Below are 17049 nucleotides of genomic sequence, written 5' to 3' on the forward strand. Positions count from 1 at the left end.
AACGTTTGCTTAATCATGGTGTTATTGCCTAATGAGTTAATGAGGCTGTGACAGACAACGCTGTCCACTCTGTAGTGAAAATGTGGGGACAAAGTTAAATGGGAAACATTCAATAATGCATGAAGTGTTAATTAACTCATTTTAATCAGTCTGCAACGGCCTTTAATTAAGTTCTCTTTGTGATGTGTGTCCATGTGTGCATATACGTCCAAATAGAGCTTGACTTCATTTATTGTTTCCATATTTCAAACACACACACACACACACGCTTTTATTAATAGCAACACAAAATCATTAAACAAAAACAAGTCACACAGTTACAATAATGGAGTCTTTGCAACAGGATAGAAAATGCAGATAAAATAATAACGGTCCTGTAAACACAGGTCTAAAGAATATTTACTTAAGAACTATACTTCTACTGTTGTGTACTACAAAGCACTTTTTAAAGTATTCGTACACTGGTGCTTGCTACAGAGGAAGTAAATGGAGTCGAGTCTCTATGTTCTTGGTGGATGAAGTCCAGAGGTTTTATCATTCCATGCTGCCGCTCCCTGAAACATTTAACTTGATGTTACAAATGTGTGCATGCAAATGTACAATAACAGCCATCGCTCCTAAAAGCCCAACGTACTTATATGTATAGGCAGTAACAAAGAGCTCTACACAGTTTGAATCATGTAAAACAGCAGATTGATATTTCAATAGGTCCAATGAAGGCTCATTTGTGCTCTGCTACATCAAAATGCAGCACGATCCATATTTCCCTTCATTCCTACACTGATGTCTGTTACACAACAACCACAGAGAGCGAGAGAGGAGAACAGAGGCCCCTGTGTCCACTGGCTCCTCTCCTCTGTCCTTCACACTGCTCTGCTACATTCGCTGTGTCCCTGGAGATGGGATGTTGAGAGTAAAAACTGAAGAAAGAGTCAAGATTGTGCAACAAGGTCCACTCTGGAGCCGAGATTCCTGCACCCCTGACATCTTTGCAATGACATCATGCTGCTTTTAATTTCCGTTCTTGTAAAACAATGGCGTATACAGTCCAGGATCTGCACTGGAGAACCTTTTTAGCTGAAGGAAGCACTAAAGTGAAACAGAGAGGGGATTTCACCTCTATAATGACAGGTCATACGTTTTGAGTAACTAGAAGCTCTTACATTTTTTGTTTCATGTTGTGACGCTTACAGTAACATGAACATGCTTAGTTTCGCTTTCACTTGTACTTTTGTTCACTGTTCATAACTTAAGTCAATGATATAAAAAGGAAATTCAAACAGGTAACCCCCTCATAAAACCACCTACAGAAAGTCCCACCAGTGCTGGACTGGACTGTAAAAACAACAGTGACAGTGTTTACACACCTACAAACGTAATTCCAGTAATTCCTGGGAAGTTCCAGGATGGGGGACATGTTGGTCCCTAGAGACAAAAATGGACTTTCCTGCTTCCTTAAAAGAATCTTTCTGGTTTTCAGTAAAACATCCGACCCTAAACCTGTCTATTATGATTCCTACTGCCAAATGAATGTGGCTTTTTTCTGTGTCATCGTCTGTGTGATACCAGGGGTTCTGATAACCTGAATCTGTCCTTCAGTCCCCTGCGACTCAGCCACAGGCGCAGCCCTTTGGGGGAAAATCTCCCGTGTCTGTGTAACCTACTGGTGTAGAAATGACACAACTACGAGGCAGCGTCAGAAAAATGTCACATTGTACCTGCGTGACCTACCGCAGAATACGCTCCCACTCCGACAGCGTCTTTTAACAATGTGAACACGCTCAAGTCCAGACAGAGGCGCCAAGATTGATTATGCAGGTTGTGTGGCTAGCGAGAACCTGTCTTGAATGTGCATTTCATACTTCCTGCACCTCAGAAAGCTGTAAAAAGGAGTAACCAACACATAGCTTTAATAAAATCACACTTGTGTCCTCCGAGCTTATCTCCTCGCCTCTTCTCTTTTTCGCCTGCTTGTTGAGGTAAATACAGAAGAGGCCAAATGCTGTGAAGCTGCAAGCTGGTATGTTGTGTATATGATAAATGAACTTTTCTAACTCAAACATAAAGGCATGGCACAATGAAAAGCAGAGAGAAATTTGACCTGACAGTTTGTGTAAGGCTGTTGTGTATCTCTCGCTGCTCATTAAAAGATTGCAACCTGCAGCTTTAACAGCCCGACAGTGATGAATAATAACCAACTGTGCCTGGTGCTAAGAGTTTCTGGAAAATGAAACAACACCTGCGCTTGGAGGAGCAATCCGACATCCATTTTTCAATTGAATGCTGTAATTTGGCATCTTTTATTCCTCCCTTCCTTGTTCCTGGCTCTCCCGTCTCTCCCCGCTTTCTGCTGATGTGGAAGTCAGAGGCCTGAATCGCGCCATTCTGCTTGTTGCTGTTGTGCAGAGGAACCCGCACATCAGTGCAACGGCACAACTCAGCAGCGTCAGGATTTTCACACCGGCGAATTCGCTATCTCTCAACACCATCTGAAGCTGGGGGACCTGGCTTAGCTTTCAAAGGGCCTGTGCTTCTTAGCCTACCAACTCAGACTGGCAGGAATGTTGGGGAAACAGAACTTTGGCCCACGTAGAGTCAACACAGCAAAACATTTTGCCAGCTTCAAGCGAATATGAATGCATTTCCTGCATATTTTTTAGGTAAAATGCTGCATTTCCACTGTGCATCTATGGCATGTAGTGTTTGTACAATAAAATAAAAAGGCTATAATGTTAAATGCTCAGCAGCATGTGGTAAAGCATCCGAGTTCTTCTTCCAACACAGCTCAGCAGGACCAGAAACACAGAGATGGCACATTTCTATGATAACAAAGCTCCTCTTTTAAAGTAATTATTGGAATTCTTTGTTTGCTATGGCTTTTTACCTTTAAAAAATGTTTCAGTTTACAGCACAAAGATATCCTGGAAAACGTCCTTGGCAAATTATGTTTTCTTTTGTCTCACCGATATGTGGCCTCACCAAAATGAAGCAGCAGCATCCTTGCATAGCCTACGTTCACTTTGGCATTTGACACTGAACATTTTGTGCATGTATTAGTGCTTCAGCTTAATAAAATCTGGGAGTGGTACTGCTGTGTGTAGTGGAGCATAGACACACACATACACACAGACACACACACACAGCTCTTACACTGTCGGCTGCAGGCGGCTCAGGAAGTTGTCTATGTAGTCTTGTGTCATGTCTCCATCTACTTTTGCCAGGAATGTGTAGAGTTCAACAAAGGTGCTGAACGGGATCCTGGCAGCACCGCCATCCTCGTCCTCTGTCAGGATCTCGCAGGCAATTTTCAAGGAACCTAGAAGGTTCTGGCAGATTGGGTCAGAAAACAAACAAAACTGCAACGAATTTCAAGGACATTCACATTCCATGTTATTGTCACAGGTGCACACGGCAAACACGTTTCCCTGAACACTTATAATAGCTCTGCTGCAGCTAACAATCAAGCAACAGGACATGACTGCCCTCATGTGGTTGAGGTGTTTCAGACACACTCACAGCTGTGACACTTCCAGCCCACTGACACTAAGCACATAATTTTAATGCTAAGCTGCATTTCATCGGTAAAGTTCTCCGTGCTTAAAGATATTCCCTTTGATCTGCCATTGCTGCTCTATCTGCATCTACAGAGCAAACCATTGGCCTAATAGCTTTGCAAAGATTTACGTAGTCGGAGAAGGGATTTATCCAGTCATTTTTTTCGGAGCCTGATGTATTCCAGGGAGAAGTCTGGATTACAGACAGTTGGATGTAGTCGAAACACTGGAAGACCAGACTGTAAGATGAACTAAAATTCCCTGCGTGCGGATCTCCAGCTGTGCTCGGTCTCAGAGTAGGTTTAAGGCTCAAAGAAAGTGGTATAAGGTGGCATTAGCATTTCTATCTGGCCTTCTACAACATCTTACCGCTCCCAGATCGCTGCAGCCCAGGGCAAAAAACTCCATCCAGTTGATTTCTGAGGTGAAGCAGCCTAGCGCCAGCATCATCTCCAGCTTATCCATGGGTAGACACAGACCCTTCCATTTCTTCTGCAGCTCTTCTTTGCTGCATGTTTGCCCCGGGGACAGCTATGATTGAGAAGATGAAGGAGGAGGTTAGAAGATTTGAGGATAAAAATACTCCTATGTAGTTGACCAGATGTGTGTAATATATAGTAAAATCCCATATTGTTTATTGGGAGTTTAGCCTTAATTTCCTTTCTGTTTAAAAGGTGGTAAATTGTTTATGCCCCAAAAAAACAGCAATAATTTTATATTAATTGACTACCTGGGGCCATTAGGATGTCAGACTTTTCTTTCATTTTCTAAGATAAACACTGTTAAACAAGTTAAAAGATTACTAATATTTCATTTCAGGTTCTACAGAGTGCTTTCGTGCTATTGCTGAGAAAAAAAAACACCTGTTTGTGGAGAATCTTCAGTAAACCTGGAGTCAGCCCAGTGTCCGTCTTCTGAGTGGCAACATTAGTCTCCAGGCTGTCCTTGACAGGCAGTCGTTCTCCTTTAGACAGTGCACTGAAGTAACTGGGAGTGAATAAAACATAGACATTAATTAAGACTCAGACTGTTAAATACTGCTTCACCCTGGCTGTCAATCACCTCACACGCCTTCTAAGAAAACACATCAGGTTATGAATGTGAACCACAGTTGGCATTAGTCCAACGTAACAACCATAACAACCATCTGTTAAATGAATCATGTGTTTTGGTTTAATTTGTCTGAAGTTTACCACTTTCCTTTAAAATGCTTAAGGGCACAGCGTGATTTATCTTTTTCACAGTTTGAAAGACATTCTCAGTAAATACAGAGGCGGCAGGACATTTAGCATTTCTGGGAGGCAACAATCTGTGGTTCCTTTAAAATCATATAAACATCTTGTAACCCAGGAGACATTTGCATTGGTTTTGTTGCACCATATGTCCCACTTTAATGTCTTCTGATGTAAACACTGGCAAATAAACCAGCTAAATATATAGTGTTCCTAGTTAAATTCCATCCAAGCCGTTTGATGTGCTTTTTCTTTGTTGGGGAAAGTGAAAAAGTTGCAGTCAAACCAGAGACAATATTTATAGATTTGCTTGAACACTCAACACCTGAGCTGATAAACTGGCTTTCTAAACCTAGCTGTAAGTATTACTGGTACTTATCACTATCAATATCAATAATGTGTGATTATGGTAGCTGTGGTGTTGTATGTCATGACTATTGTTAAGTATTATAAGATTATTTATAACAATGCATGTGTACGTATATGATATATGTTTGTATGAGTGTGTGCACATACCTTAACACTATTATTGGTATTATTTCTTAATTTCAAAAGGTAAACCACAGTACAGCAGTTGTTTAGTTATGAATGTGTCAGCTTAAGGTACATCCCTACTTATTTATTTTGCGCCGATTGCCCAATGCAAAAACTCAACCTGTCCACCAACACATCACATATTTAGGATGGACTAAATAAAACAGAGTATTTAAATTTTTTATATGCTCCACTCGTAAAAGCAAAGCTGTCCACCACAATACAGCATTCAGCCTAATACATGCTGCTTGTTGAACTGCTGGACAGAACAATAATAAATAAATAGATTTGCTTAAAAGATCAAGACTGGAATAAAACACAATTATATATGTCTGCTACAACACAGCTGTCAGAGTGAAGACTTACGCTGCAGACCACTGGCACAGATCCCTGGGCTGTGTCCGAATGGCCGCCTTGGTGAAGTTTTTGAGGATGTCGGGCAGCTCAGGAGGGATGTTGATCTGCTGGGCACAGTACATTGTGTCTGGAAGAGGCATGGCTGCAAAACAAAACACAGTAGTGAAATTATCACGAGGTTTCAGGTTTAACAGAATATTTCAATGGAGAATGTTACCTGAACAGTTGCTGAAGGTAAATTGCAAACCTCTTAAAAGTTGTGATAAAATACGGATAGCCGGTTAACACTTAAACCATTTCACAACTGGGTAGTGTATATCGTGATACTGTCGCATAGCAACGGAGCTCTTCTTCGCCTGTTAAGGCGGGCTAGAAGGCGATGGTGCTCATTGTCGCCCCCTTCTGGATAGGAGGAGAAATAAGGTGGAGTAAAAAGGTTAAAATTGAGAATTATAATTAGCAATGAGGTATGTAATTTAACAAGGTAAAAGTATTTACCTAATTGTAGCGCACTAAAAGTGTCAAAAGAAAAATGTTCTAGTCAAGTACAAAAAATGCCAAATACTGCACTTACCACTGCTGCCATCCAGTCAAATACACCACAACAAATGACATTCTGTGTTAACACATTTATTGAAATAACTACATAACCAGGCAAAACATAAGTTTGAAGTTTTTATTAATAAACAGTTTGTTGAAAATACAAGTTTACGCAGATTAGAAAACAAGAATACAACTACCAGTATTTGGTAACTGGACTTACATGGACAATTAAAAAAAAGGAACAAAAAAGGCATAACCCCACCTCCCCCCTCCGGCCAAAAAATCAACATCCAACGCTCAAAAGGAAGTCTGCAACTATGACAAACCAGAGGCAAACTCATACGTGTGCAGTAGACACGCATGCACATCCTCACGACCACATACACTGGCAAGCACATGTATAACATGAGTGGGTAGAATCTGCTTGTGAAGTCCCTTTCAGATTCTAATCCAATGAAAGTCATGGAATACAAACAGCTCAGTGTCTTTTCTTCTTACAAAGACAGACACAGCAAACCAAAATATACCTACAACGTAATTAATAAATGGACTTTAGGGCTAGCAAAGACAACACCGGTTAGGTGGACTAGTTCCCAAAGCGTTAGCCCCCTTTATACCCAATTATAACGTCCTTCTCTTGATAGAAAAATAAAACTGTGCTTCCCCAAAAACCACCCTGGACATGTTTTTGTGCCTGTAAAACTGTCTCGTATCAGTCGACAGGGGACAATTCTGTTATTAATTATTACCCCTTAATCCTCTTTCCCTTTACCTTATCTTACCCTTTCATGGACGAGATTTGGGTCAAACTCCTTGTTTGAACAGCAGGGAAGTGCAGTTCTACAACCGGCCTTTAGTGTAAAACAAAAAAGGACCCAACTGCACCAGCCAAGCGCGAAAGCACAGTCTGTCCTGTACAATATTTGGACTAAAGCAAATCCTCACAGATAACTGAGACGCTTCAGGCTTGATCCAGCTATGTCTGCGGCTGGCATTGCTACAGGTTGCAGTAGGCAGGCAACATTCTGAGGGCGAGCAAATGACCAAAGTCAAATTACGCAAACAAGTTTATCCATACGTGCCACTGTCTCTATATTGATTCAGATACTGCTTAGTAAGACCTGTGTGTTACAAGTTCAGTGGTTAGATGATCAAATAAAAACATGAACATGGGCTACTTTTTTGTATTATCTCTGAAAGGAAATATAAGCTATAGGCTCCAGAACAAGAATTCACATCAGTGGAGAATTTTTGACATAATACAAAAGTGTGAAAAGCCACAATTTTGAGTAATTTCAGAAATTTTGTCTTTACCTATTATTTTAAATGGGTGATTGTGTTGTTGCTCAAATGGCGCATTGATATCTGCTTTTGGGAGACCTGGCCTTACCGGCTAAAAACCCCAAGCTGGTCAGATTGTGTCGTTGCATGGCTCTATCTCTTGCCCCTTTTATTACCAGCAGGGGGCTTCTTGAGCTGTAGAAGGGGTCCTGCAGCGCCAAAGGCTGCAGATGGGGGATTAGAAACACCAAAGGTCAGGCCAGCTGATGGGTTGATGCCAGGGTTGCTGAAGTTAAAGCCTGAGCTGCTGCTGCTACCAAAGCCTAGAAAAGGAAAAAAGGAAGAGCACCCAGGGTGTGAAAAAAACACTAACAAATGAAAAGAAAAAAAGAGATGGGGCCAAACAGTATGTATATACCTGCACTTAGACTGCCTCCCGTGGGTTTAGCTGCAGAGGAGAAGGCAAAAGAAGACCCCCCAGTCCCAACCCCACCAAATCCTGGGCCACCACTGAAACCTACAGGGGAAAAGGGTGACATCAGTCATCAGACATCACTTGGGGCAAAATGCACAGTCTGAAGTAGCAAAATATATGAAGGGGTGTAAAGTGAGCAAAAACAAATGCTACAGTGTAATGAACAGAGGGGGAACTACATACAGCTCAGCTTCTGACAGGACTACAAAATAAGCCACACAAAGCAAAGGCCATAAAGAGAGGAAATGTGAAATGAGATTTGACCAAACACGCGCTCATGGTGTGCGTTCAGACCACTCGTTCACAGGCAAATGGCACATTGTGGCGTACTTCGCTCCTCACTAAACCACCCAAATCATAAGGTGCAAAGATTAACATGATGCCATAAAAGGTCTGCTGGGACTTTTTCATGGCATGAACGCACTTCATTTTTGCACAGGGAATAAAAAAACCCTGCCAAGCATCGACTGCACCGCTCTCACAGACACACAGCATATAACAGCCATCAAGACATAATAGTGTGCAAAGGGAGGGGTACGATAAAATTAAAATATTGATAAAGGCTGAGGTAATACCTCCAAGAGTAGAAGAGCCCAGACTAGTGCCCACTGCTGAGGCAAAAGGGTTTCCGAACCCTGCCCCCAAGGGTGCCTGGGTCCCTAAGGCACGGAGAGAAAGCATATGCTTCACTCACATGAACGTGCTGCTGTTTGAGAGGTTTGGTTCCTTGTGCACTTTCATAGAAAAGGCTGGTAAATACACTCACAATGACAGGATTTTACCGTTCAGTTAAAACAACTGAGAGAATGTTTTGATTTGACAAAACAAGAGTCCAAATGATTGAACGGATGTGACGCAGGAATTAAGGAATCAGTCAAATAAATAAACAGGGGCGCTGTATTTTCTGCCATGTTTACCTAGAAAAGGTGGATGGTAAGTGAATCCAACATGCTCAGCAACATTTTTAATTATTACACTCCAGCTACACAGTACAGTAAGTTGACAAATGCTGCTAGTTCTTTCACTCAGAAACTTGTCTTTTTGTCTTGTTCCTACTTTTGCAAATGATCCAATTAATCTACATCGCTTAACTTCAGTTGAAAAGAAACAAGGACAAACGTTTCTTCGTTTAAAAATGGATTTATTGTCAATTTTATATGCAATTCCACTTACATAAAACACAAACAGTTAGGAACAAAATTGATTGTTAATTGCTAACTGCTACTGCATTTGACAAGTTTCCAGATTTTTAAATATTTTGAGAGTGAATGAACTAGCATACACCAACGAAAATGCATGACATAATTATTGATTATAGCTCAAAGGCACACCAGATTATATATTAAATATACGGTATCAACAGGCATTGGTTATATAGGTTTAAACACGCTCATCTACAAGTAACAGCACTCGAGATTTAGATATGACATGTCAATTTGGCATCTGTGGCTGCCTCTCAGCTTAAACCGGTCAAAATATCCACATGACAAGGTTACAGTGGAGCCAGTGCGGTTTCCGGTCATCTTTCCAAATGGGGCCGAGAATTCTGCTCTGTGTTTGTACAAAGTATTTCACCAGTGTCAGACATACTGTAATAATGGCCTAACATATTAGATAATTTTTAGTTACTGGTTGTTTTAAATAGAAAATGTGGCACCATGGATAAATCTACACACTGGCTACAAATACTTTCCTGTTGCATTTAGTGTGTTAGGTGAGATGCCTGGTTAACATCGTTTAAATAATGGTCTAATTCTTTTTGATAAACATTAAAGATTTTGTAGCTTGTCAGAGAAAATACTATAAAGGAAAACGATAAGTAAAAAGATAAGTGTGTGATAGAGAGTATAAAGGTGATGATTAAGAACCTAGCAGCCAATCACTACACACAAACACGCATCAGAATCACTGTTTTAGATTAACTCCAGTTGAAAAGTTAGCTCTGTTCATGTTCATCATCGGGGGCTAAATCCTTCATGTTGTCCCCCTTTTAAAGCCAGAGGTAAATGGGATCATTCCTACTGTTGTAAATGCTTTCAAGACAGAAATCAACAAGTGCATTGCTGAGGACAGGGCAGCTAAAAATGTTTTTTTTAACACCTTCAAAGTCAACACAGCTCAGAGACAAATTGTCACCTAACTTTATAGTTGCCATCATGAGTATAGCTTTGGAAGACAATTTTTCTGTGAAAGCTCAACTACACTGACAGTGAAATGTCTGGACAGCTAAGCATCCAGTTAAGCACAACCAGCTCAGCCTAAAGAGACACTTTAATCCTGCAGAAACTCAGTTGTTTAACAAAGGCCGACGTCCAATGCAGCAGGTTCAGTTGCCCGTTAGTTGGGGTCCCCAAGCACCGACGTACCTAGCAGCAATATAACGGATGATGCTGGAGAACCTAAAGACAGCCCGTAAAAAACACCTCTAACACTTCTAATCTATGTTTCCCCTCTAGCTTTCACTACTTTCTAGATCAACACTGTTCATATAAATCCTCATGCAAGAAAGAGCATGCTAATACAATCAGATCACACTTGTCTGTTTAGTTTGGCACTAATGTATCTTACTGGTTCTTCGGAACCAGTGAGAGCAGCAAAAGTCAGTCTTCTCTTCGGAACAGCCAAAAAAATTAGGCCCCAAAAGACACAAGATCTTTAGAAACTAAAAAGGTCCATAAACAAACCACCGACTTGGATGAAATACCTGAAATTACAACGTGTAAACAGCACTTTACCTCTGCATTTTCACTAAACTACATGTGAAGTGATCCAGCTCTATTGCGCTGACACTAGCCCTTGGGTGAGAAAGCTTAAATCAAGTAACAGTGCTATGGCCTCACACAATCTAATCACTCGAATGCACCGCAGTTTGGAACCATGTTCGTCCACCACGCGCCCACACGCTGGTTTAGACCAACGACACGTGTCAAACAATGTTTCTACTTCAGGAACTAGTAAGTGCAGTATTGGAAAAAACTATATTTAAATTTACAGGTTATGCAATTATTTAAGAATGGGTATTTTCAGTGTTGAATCTTGGCACCTTTCACTCATTTCACTCCACTATGACACAAATCTAAAGAAGCCTCCAGGCTAAACAACCAACTACCACACAGTGTCTCCAACTGGAGGTTAGTGTTGTTCATGCTTTGATATCGGTCATCTTCGAATAAACCAGAATAAATATATAAATACAAAAAGGCCAAAATATTCACTTGTGATTATGGTGCATTAGTTAAATGAGTCAAATACTAAAGAACAAGCACAAAATATTATTGGCATATAAGAACAGCCAACTTCTAACCAAGAGGCCAAAATTAATGATCAAGACAATTACAAAGCTATGAATTGAAATGTGTTCAAACAGTGCAATGCCACCCTAACAACCAGAACCCGTTGGGTTCTAGTGAATAAATAGGAAATGACCATTTGGGATAGAAAGCAAGACAAAACTTTTTTTTTGCCCTTTTACCAGCTACCTAAATTAAGTGTGGCAACCTATAAAATAATCCAAGCGTAATCCATGTGTTTATGAAACACATAGAAAACGTAGAAAATTCCTTATTAAATTTCCATCCCTACCCACTCAGTCATCAAAACAATACTTTGCATGGATTTGAAAATTGCTGTGAAATGGAACCAGCAGAAGGTTTAAAACCAAACTAACTTCTGGTTTCAGTGAGGTTTACAGGCTGCCTTTATGGCCTATCCAATTAGAAATATTGCTTTAGTTTGAGTCAAGTCATTACTACGCTTTATCTAAAAAAGAATGAAAACTGCAGAGTCATGCTAATATGTACAGCGAAGACAGAACAGTACAGAAAAATGGCCCAGAAAAAAGGCTGAAATTCTAACACCTCAAAGATGTGGCAACCACCATAACGGACACTGCTCCTACAGGCGTCTAAGTAGTAAAATGTTTAACAGAAGTTTGTGCCGACATATAGTATAGTCTGCTCAGTTTTTTTCATTAGTGTACCGTGGTTTTGTACGAGAATGTCAGCCTGGCACTGCACTTCGATCAAGCAGCATGTATCAGTCTTCACCTGTCTGCTTACACTGGACATTAATCCAGTAGAGAGAAAAACCTATTAATTCTAATCTACAAAAAAATGCATGAACTGTAAGTGATAGTATACACTGAATTCCTTGATTAGTAAGTCTGGCGTTTTACAAGCTGAATTAAGCCTTTAATATATTAAAAATGAAACATTTCTATAAGATGTGAGTCTGGGTTTAAACCATTATCCCCTGAACAAGAGACACTGCATCAGTTCCCTACATTGACTTTTTAAATGTTGAACTAGTTGCATTTTAACATTTGCGCCCAAACCAGTCAAATTATTCAGGGAAATTTTAAATATATTTAAATAACAGGCTTTTCTTTCTAAGCCTATAACATAATGTTCACCGAGTTGGCTCATTTAATCCTCTAGATAGTAATAGTCCAACCCACAAACATTTAAATAACTTGAAGATTCAAGCTCACATCTCCAACCTCTGATTAAAGAGGATACCGAGAGAGATTAGGTCAAATCATAGTTTTCTAAATCACTGGTATCAGTGAGGATGTTTAGGTTACATTCTGATGTGTACGGGTTTGGCACCAACAGATTCTGGTAATTTCACTGAGGCAAAAAATGTCCTCGCTCTGGTATATTAGAGAAGTAACTCCTGAACAAAGTCAGGGATAACATGTTAAGGCAGCATAAAGGTTTTCTATCGAGGTTTATCTGATTTTTCCATTTCTCCCTCTTTTAAATTTTCTTTCTTTCACTACAGAAAGTAAAGACCTTAACTTGGCCCAATTTAAAGCCGTTTTTTGTTTTTTTTAATTAATTAATCCACCTTCTGTGACATATCTTTAAAGCAAATACATCCTGTAATTTTCAAAGATTTTATACATGTTTCGTCCTCTCTCTGAACCTTTGTTCTCTTACACAAGGTGAAGAGGAGGCGAACTTTCTAGAACTTGTAGGCAGTCAGACCTGGAGTTGGCTGCTGTTGCTGGGTCAGCGTAGCTGCCATTGCAACCGCTGCGGCGTTGGGCACACTGGAGAAGGGGGCAGGCCCAGTTGTGACCCGAGGTGTACTCTGCCACTTCCTCCCAGATGTGCGTTTGGACTCGAAGACATCCGTGGAGTCCTCCAGGAAGGCTCGTCGATAAGAAAGGTACTGGTGTTTCAAGATCTGTGACAAAGGCATGAGAGGAAAAGAAAAACATTTCAAATACATAATACTCACAATTGACAAAGCTAGTTTGATTACAATGTCTTTGAAATTTGAATAACAATTTGGATACATTCTAACATTTAAAAAATGACATAACAATATTGCATAAAGACCAAAGATAAAGAACTGACCTTGACATTTTCATGAACGGACTGGAGCTGGGCAGCCTGTGCAACAAATGTCTGATACAATTTCTGCATGGCTAAGGTTAGATCTGGTAATAAAAGCAGATGCAGAGCACATGAACTAACACAAGTTAATAAAATGAACTCAGTGCTCATTTAAAACCAGTCATTTTACCCTGAGGAGTGATGTGCGACCCACTGCTCTGTGTTGTGAGGTGGTTCTCCAGCTCTTCTATCTGCTGACGATACTGCTGCAACTGCACCTCAAACTGTTCTACCAGGATCCGGAAATAACTGTATAGAAGAAAACAAAAGTACAAATGTTTTCATCTTTGTGGCCCCATAAAGCAGAACCTAAAACTTTACTATGCTACCGGTAGCTTAGTTACTCTGAGGGAGCAGTGTTCTCATGTTGAAGTCCAGGTGGAGTCTTCTGTGTACGAAGGGCTATGTCAGCATTTTTCAGCTCCTTAAGCCACATAAAAAAAAACACATTACAGATACCTTTCTTTGTAATTATATCCATCTTGCTAAATGACTGCAGAAAACTTGTCATCTGTGTGCAGACATTTTACCTGCGCTGTCTCCAGTTTTAGTTTGTCAATAGCCAAAGCTTGGCGCTGCAGACCACTGGCACTGACAGAAAGAAGCTGTTTGAGGCTCTTGATGTCATCTTGGACTTTACTAATGGCTTTAGATGACATTCTACTGATGTCCTCTTGAACCTGCTTCTGCTCCTTTACAAATTTCCTACAAAAAAGGGGAAGGACCATTTAATAATATACATTAATTATATTATTAATGTATATATTATACATTAATAATTATACTGAATAATATAATTCAGGGTTGTATACCAAAAGGCACAACCAAACTTATATTATACCAATGAGTGTCAGTACTTCTGGTTAATGTGTGAGAGCTTAACTAACTATGACACAATATATTGTTACAACCAAATAGGCAGACTTACTGAAAATTCTCCACATCCTGACAAATGACAGGAGGAAGGTTCTCATCCTTTAATGCTTTACTGTCCCTGAGTCAGAAACAAAAGAGTGATTAGTACAACAAACTTAACAGTCCTCATTATTAGGCAAACAATAGCTGTGTAAGAACCAACTGTATGTCAGTAAGTAAAGTAGTAGCAAGACGTACTGTGCATTAGCTCCAGATGTGTCACTCTTATTTTCAGAAGAAGTGCTAAAGTCAACTCCACCTAGGCCAATACTTGGCGCAGGGGCTGACGATCCTGTGGTGGAGGTAGCCAATAGAGAATTGAGTGTTAGCCCACCACCTCCGAGAGTGGGCTGACCTAAACCTACAACACAAAAGATAAATTAAAAAAGCAGAACACCACTGAGGACTGGGAACCTCTCCAACACTCCAAGACAACATCAAGTTGGTAAGGTTCATTAAAGCCACAGCACATTTTGTAATTTGAAACATAAAATGTTCTCAATGTCATGATCCCATGTAAACTTCACAATAGCTCTGCTGGACAAAAACATGTATTGTATTTTATTCAATGTTTTGCTTTGTATCCAAACAAACATGTTGAACTCTTCTCTCAACTCTCAGCATCTGTGCTTAACCATGTGTTTACCTTAATCTTTTACTAACTCACTTTCTTTATGTAAAAACAAGGTTAGGCTGTTTTTCTTACTTGCAGAAGAGGTACTGGCGAAGAGACCCCCAGCCAGTGATGGGCCTGTTGAGGCTGCTGCGGTTGTTGTTGTGGCACCAAGACCAAGGGTAAAGCCTGTACCTGCAGGCTGCTGAGAAGCTGTGGACGTTAGGACAGAGCCGAATGACAAACCTGTCCCACCAGGGGCTTGCAAAGAGGTGGCAGCAGGAGTAGGGAGGGAGAAGGGTGTTGCGGAGGCAGTAGGCTTGTTAAAAGCCAAACTAAAGCCGGTGGTGGATGCTCTAGTGGCTGGGGCACCTAAAAGAAAGCACAAATAGAAATCATTCAATAGTTTTAATTAACATTACACTACAAGAGACAGGTTGCAACATACCTAACGTAAGGCCAGTAGTGGGTGCAACAGCACCTGAAAAGGGACAAAAACAATACATCAGCTAAGGAATGTGGCTTCGGCAAGCAGATATTGCAATTTCACAGGACTTCAGTTGACTTTTATGTATGTGAGACTTACTTGAGGCTGGTGTGGTAAAAGAGAGACCTCCAGCAGGTTTCTGACCAAAGAGAGTTCCTCCGAGTCCAAGAGATGGGGTGGTACTAGTGGTGGAGGCAGGGGTGGCAGGTGCTGTACCCAGAGCGGTTCCGAAAGAGAAGCCACCAGCATTGGCTGCAGGTGCTCTATTTATAAGCAACAAATGTTGTTAATATGCTTGAATCACATATTTAGGTGAAAATAGGAAGATCACTTAATAATTGAAATAACGTGATAGGCCATCCAACTTTTCCTTTCACAGTTGAATTAAAGCATTTGCAGACAAGAGGTGACAGCCGTGACACACATTCTTAGTAGGTATTATTACAAAACCTTTGCAGAACAATCAGCAATTGTTCTAACCTATTTTTCCTATTTTGCTGTTAATCAGATTTACTTCGCAAACACAGCTAATATCAACAAAAGCGTATAAAGAAACCTACAATTCCATCTTAGTTAATTTTACGGCAAATGACAGGTTAGCGTAAATGTGGCTAAGTTAGCGTTAGCAAAGTGAAGGCTATTTGAAATGTGTCCTTACGTGGTTGCGCCCCCAAATGAGAATCCTCCACCCGTATTGGTGGGACCAAGAGTCCCCGATCCAAAGTTGAAGCTAGACATATTTAGCACACATTTAACTCTAACTACCTACTTAGATTCTACCCATTCCACGAGAAAGTGAGCGCCTAGGGCAGCATTACAGCTAACACGCTAGCTTTGAAAGATGCCCACGCGAGGACCAACTCCACCGTCTCTTTCCCTTAAAGGAAAACAATTTCGCCTCTTCTCGTATAATCCTAAAATGTTTAATTATATGCGGCGGGCTTTGGCAATAAACCTTGGTTTATAAGAATGTTAAAACATTGTAAACAGCGAAGGACAAACTCTGGTGATTTTTCTATTGCCCGCCTGGCATTTCCCTAATCCTATTGCATTTCGGGTAATCGGTTACTTCTTCTTCTTCATGTTTTACTGGCGGTTGACAATCAATTCGGCAATGCATTACCGCTACCTGTTGGAGTACGACGGTATTTCTTTTCTTTCCTAACCTATATTAAAAAAATAATAAAACAAAATAAAATATGACACTTCTTATATTCTACTTTCTAAATCTGTCTAGAAACGTAATTATTGCTCTGTATCCTATATCCCCCAGTGGCGCCCCAAGGGGTGGTCAGGGGTAGCCATGGCCCCCCAGAGAAGCTCCACTTACATTCAGTGCATACACAATTCACATGCATGTTTAATCAATTGGTAAATACAAACCATAAACAAATACAAAACAAAACCCAAATAAAGAAATAAATCGATTATTAGCAAATTATTGAATTAAAGGAAAATATGCATTTAAATAAATAAATATACACCCTTGTCCACTGCGCTGCTGCCCATCAGTTTCAACTGGCTGGGAGTATCAAAACCAACCTCCACCTGTGGGGGCGTTAATGTCCCACACGGGTGGTGCTTTGACAGAAGAAGAAGTAGAAGAAGCAGTTGACAATATATATTTTTGTAAGTTGTAAGAAAGTGCACTGACCC

At 40.4% G+C, this 17049-nt stretch overlaps 2 protein-coding genes across 6 annotated transcripts; both read right to left on the reverse strand.

Annotated features, from left to right (window-relative positions):
- Positions 1-6: 6 nt before the first annotated feature.
- On the reverse strand, positions 7-6055 carry ropn1l (rhophilin associated tail protein 1-like). Of its 3 annotated transcripts, none has more exons than XM_029147507.3 (6): positions 5895-6055; positions 5687-5819; positions 4418-4541; positions 3924-4085; positions 3151-3326; positions 7-554 (listed from the first exon to the last, which is right to left on the reverse strand). In XM_029147507.3, exons 2-6 carry the CDS (start codon positions 5815-5817, stop codon positions 446-448), a joined length of 702 nt encoding a protein of 233 aa, XP_029003340.1. In that variant the 5' UTR covers positions 5818-5819; positions 5895-6055; the 3' UTR covers positions 7-445. The 3 variants fall into 3 exon arrangements, with proteins under 3 accessions (XP_029003340.1, XP_029003339.1, XP_029003338.1); XM_029147506.3 differs by lacking the exon at positions 7-554 and adding an exon at positions 573-2395 and having other exon boundaries at positions 5925-6032; XM_029147505.3 differs by lacking the exon at positions 7-554 and adding an exon at positions 575-2395.
- Positions 6056-6339: 284 nt separating this feature from the next.
- nup58 (nucleoporin 58) lies at positions 6340-16862 on the reverse strand. Of its 3 annotated transcripts, XM_029147503.3 has the most exons (15): positions 16052-16862; positions 15493-15656; positions 15355-15387; positions 15000-15278; positions 14492-14654; positions 14307-14372; positions 13909-14083; positions 13723-13802; positions 13509-13627; positions 13340-13422; positions 12965-13166; positions 8552-8635; positions 7920-8018; positions 7611-7824; positions 6340-7245 (listed from the first exon to the last, which is right to left on the reverse strand). In XM_029147503.3, the coding sequence occupies exons 1-14, from the start codon at positions 16129-16131 to the stop codon at positions 7655-7657; spliced, it is 1797 nt and encodes a 598-aa protein (XP_029003336.1). In that variant the 5' UTR covers positions 16132-16862; the 3' UTR covers positions 6340-7245; positions 7611-7654. The 3 variants fall into 3 exon arrangements, with proteins under 3 accessions (XP_029003336.1, XP_029003334.1, XP_029003337.1); XM_029147501.3 differs by having other exon boundaries at positions 6340-7824; positions 16052-16861; XM_029147504.3 differs by lacking the exon at positions 8552-8635 and having other exon boundaries at positions 6340-7824; positions 16052-16858.
- Positions 16863-17049: the final 187 nt, after the last annotated feature.

The sequence above is a fragment of the Betta splendens genome, chromosome 4 (assembly GCF_900634795.4).
Source record: "Betta splendens chromosome 4, fBetSpl5.4, whole genome shotgun sequence".
In the NCBI taxonomy this organism is placed as follows: Eukaryota; Metazoa; Chordata; class Actinopteri; order Anabantiformes; family Osphronemidae; genus Betta; species Betta splendens.

Coding starts and splice junctions, on each gene's coding strand:
- ropn1l (XM_029147506.3), bottom strand. CDS start 5,817: ATGCCTCTTCCAGACACAATGTACTGTGCCCAGCAGATCAACATCCCT. Junction 4,542..5,686: donor CTGTGCCAGTGGTCTGCAGC/GTAAGTCTTCAC, acceptor ATTCACTCCCAG/TTACTTCAGTGCACTGTCTA. Junction 4,086..4,417: donor TGAAGATTCTCCACAAACAG/GTGTTTTTTTTT, acceptor TCTCAATCATAG/CTGTCCCCGGGGCAAACATG.
- nup58 (XM_029147503.3), bottom strand. CDS start 16,131: ATGTCTAGCTTCAACTTTGGATCGGGGACTCTTGGTCCCACCAATACG. Junction 14,084..14,306: donor CAGGATGTGGAGAATTTTCA/GTAAGTCTGCCT, acceptor CCTTTTTTGTAG/GAAATTTGTAAAGGAGCAGA. Junction 13,423..13,508: donor GTCGCACATCACTCCTCAGG/GTAAAATGACTG, acceptor TTTTATTACCAG/ATCTAACCTTAGCCATGCAG.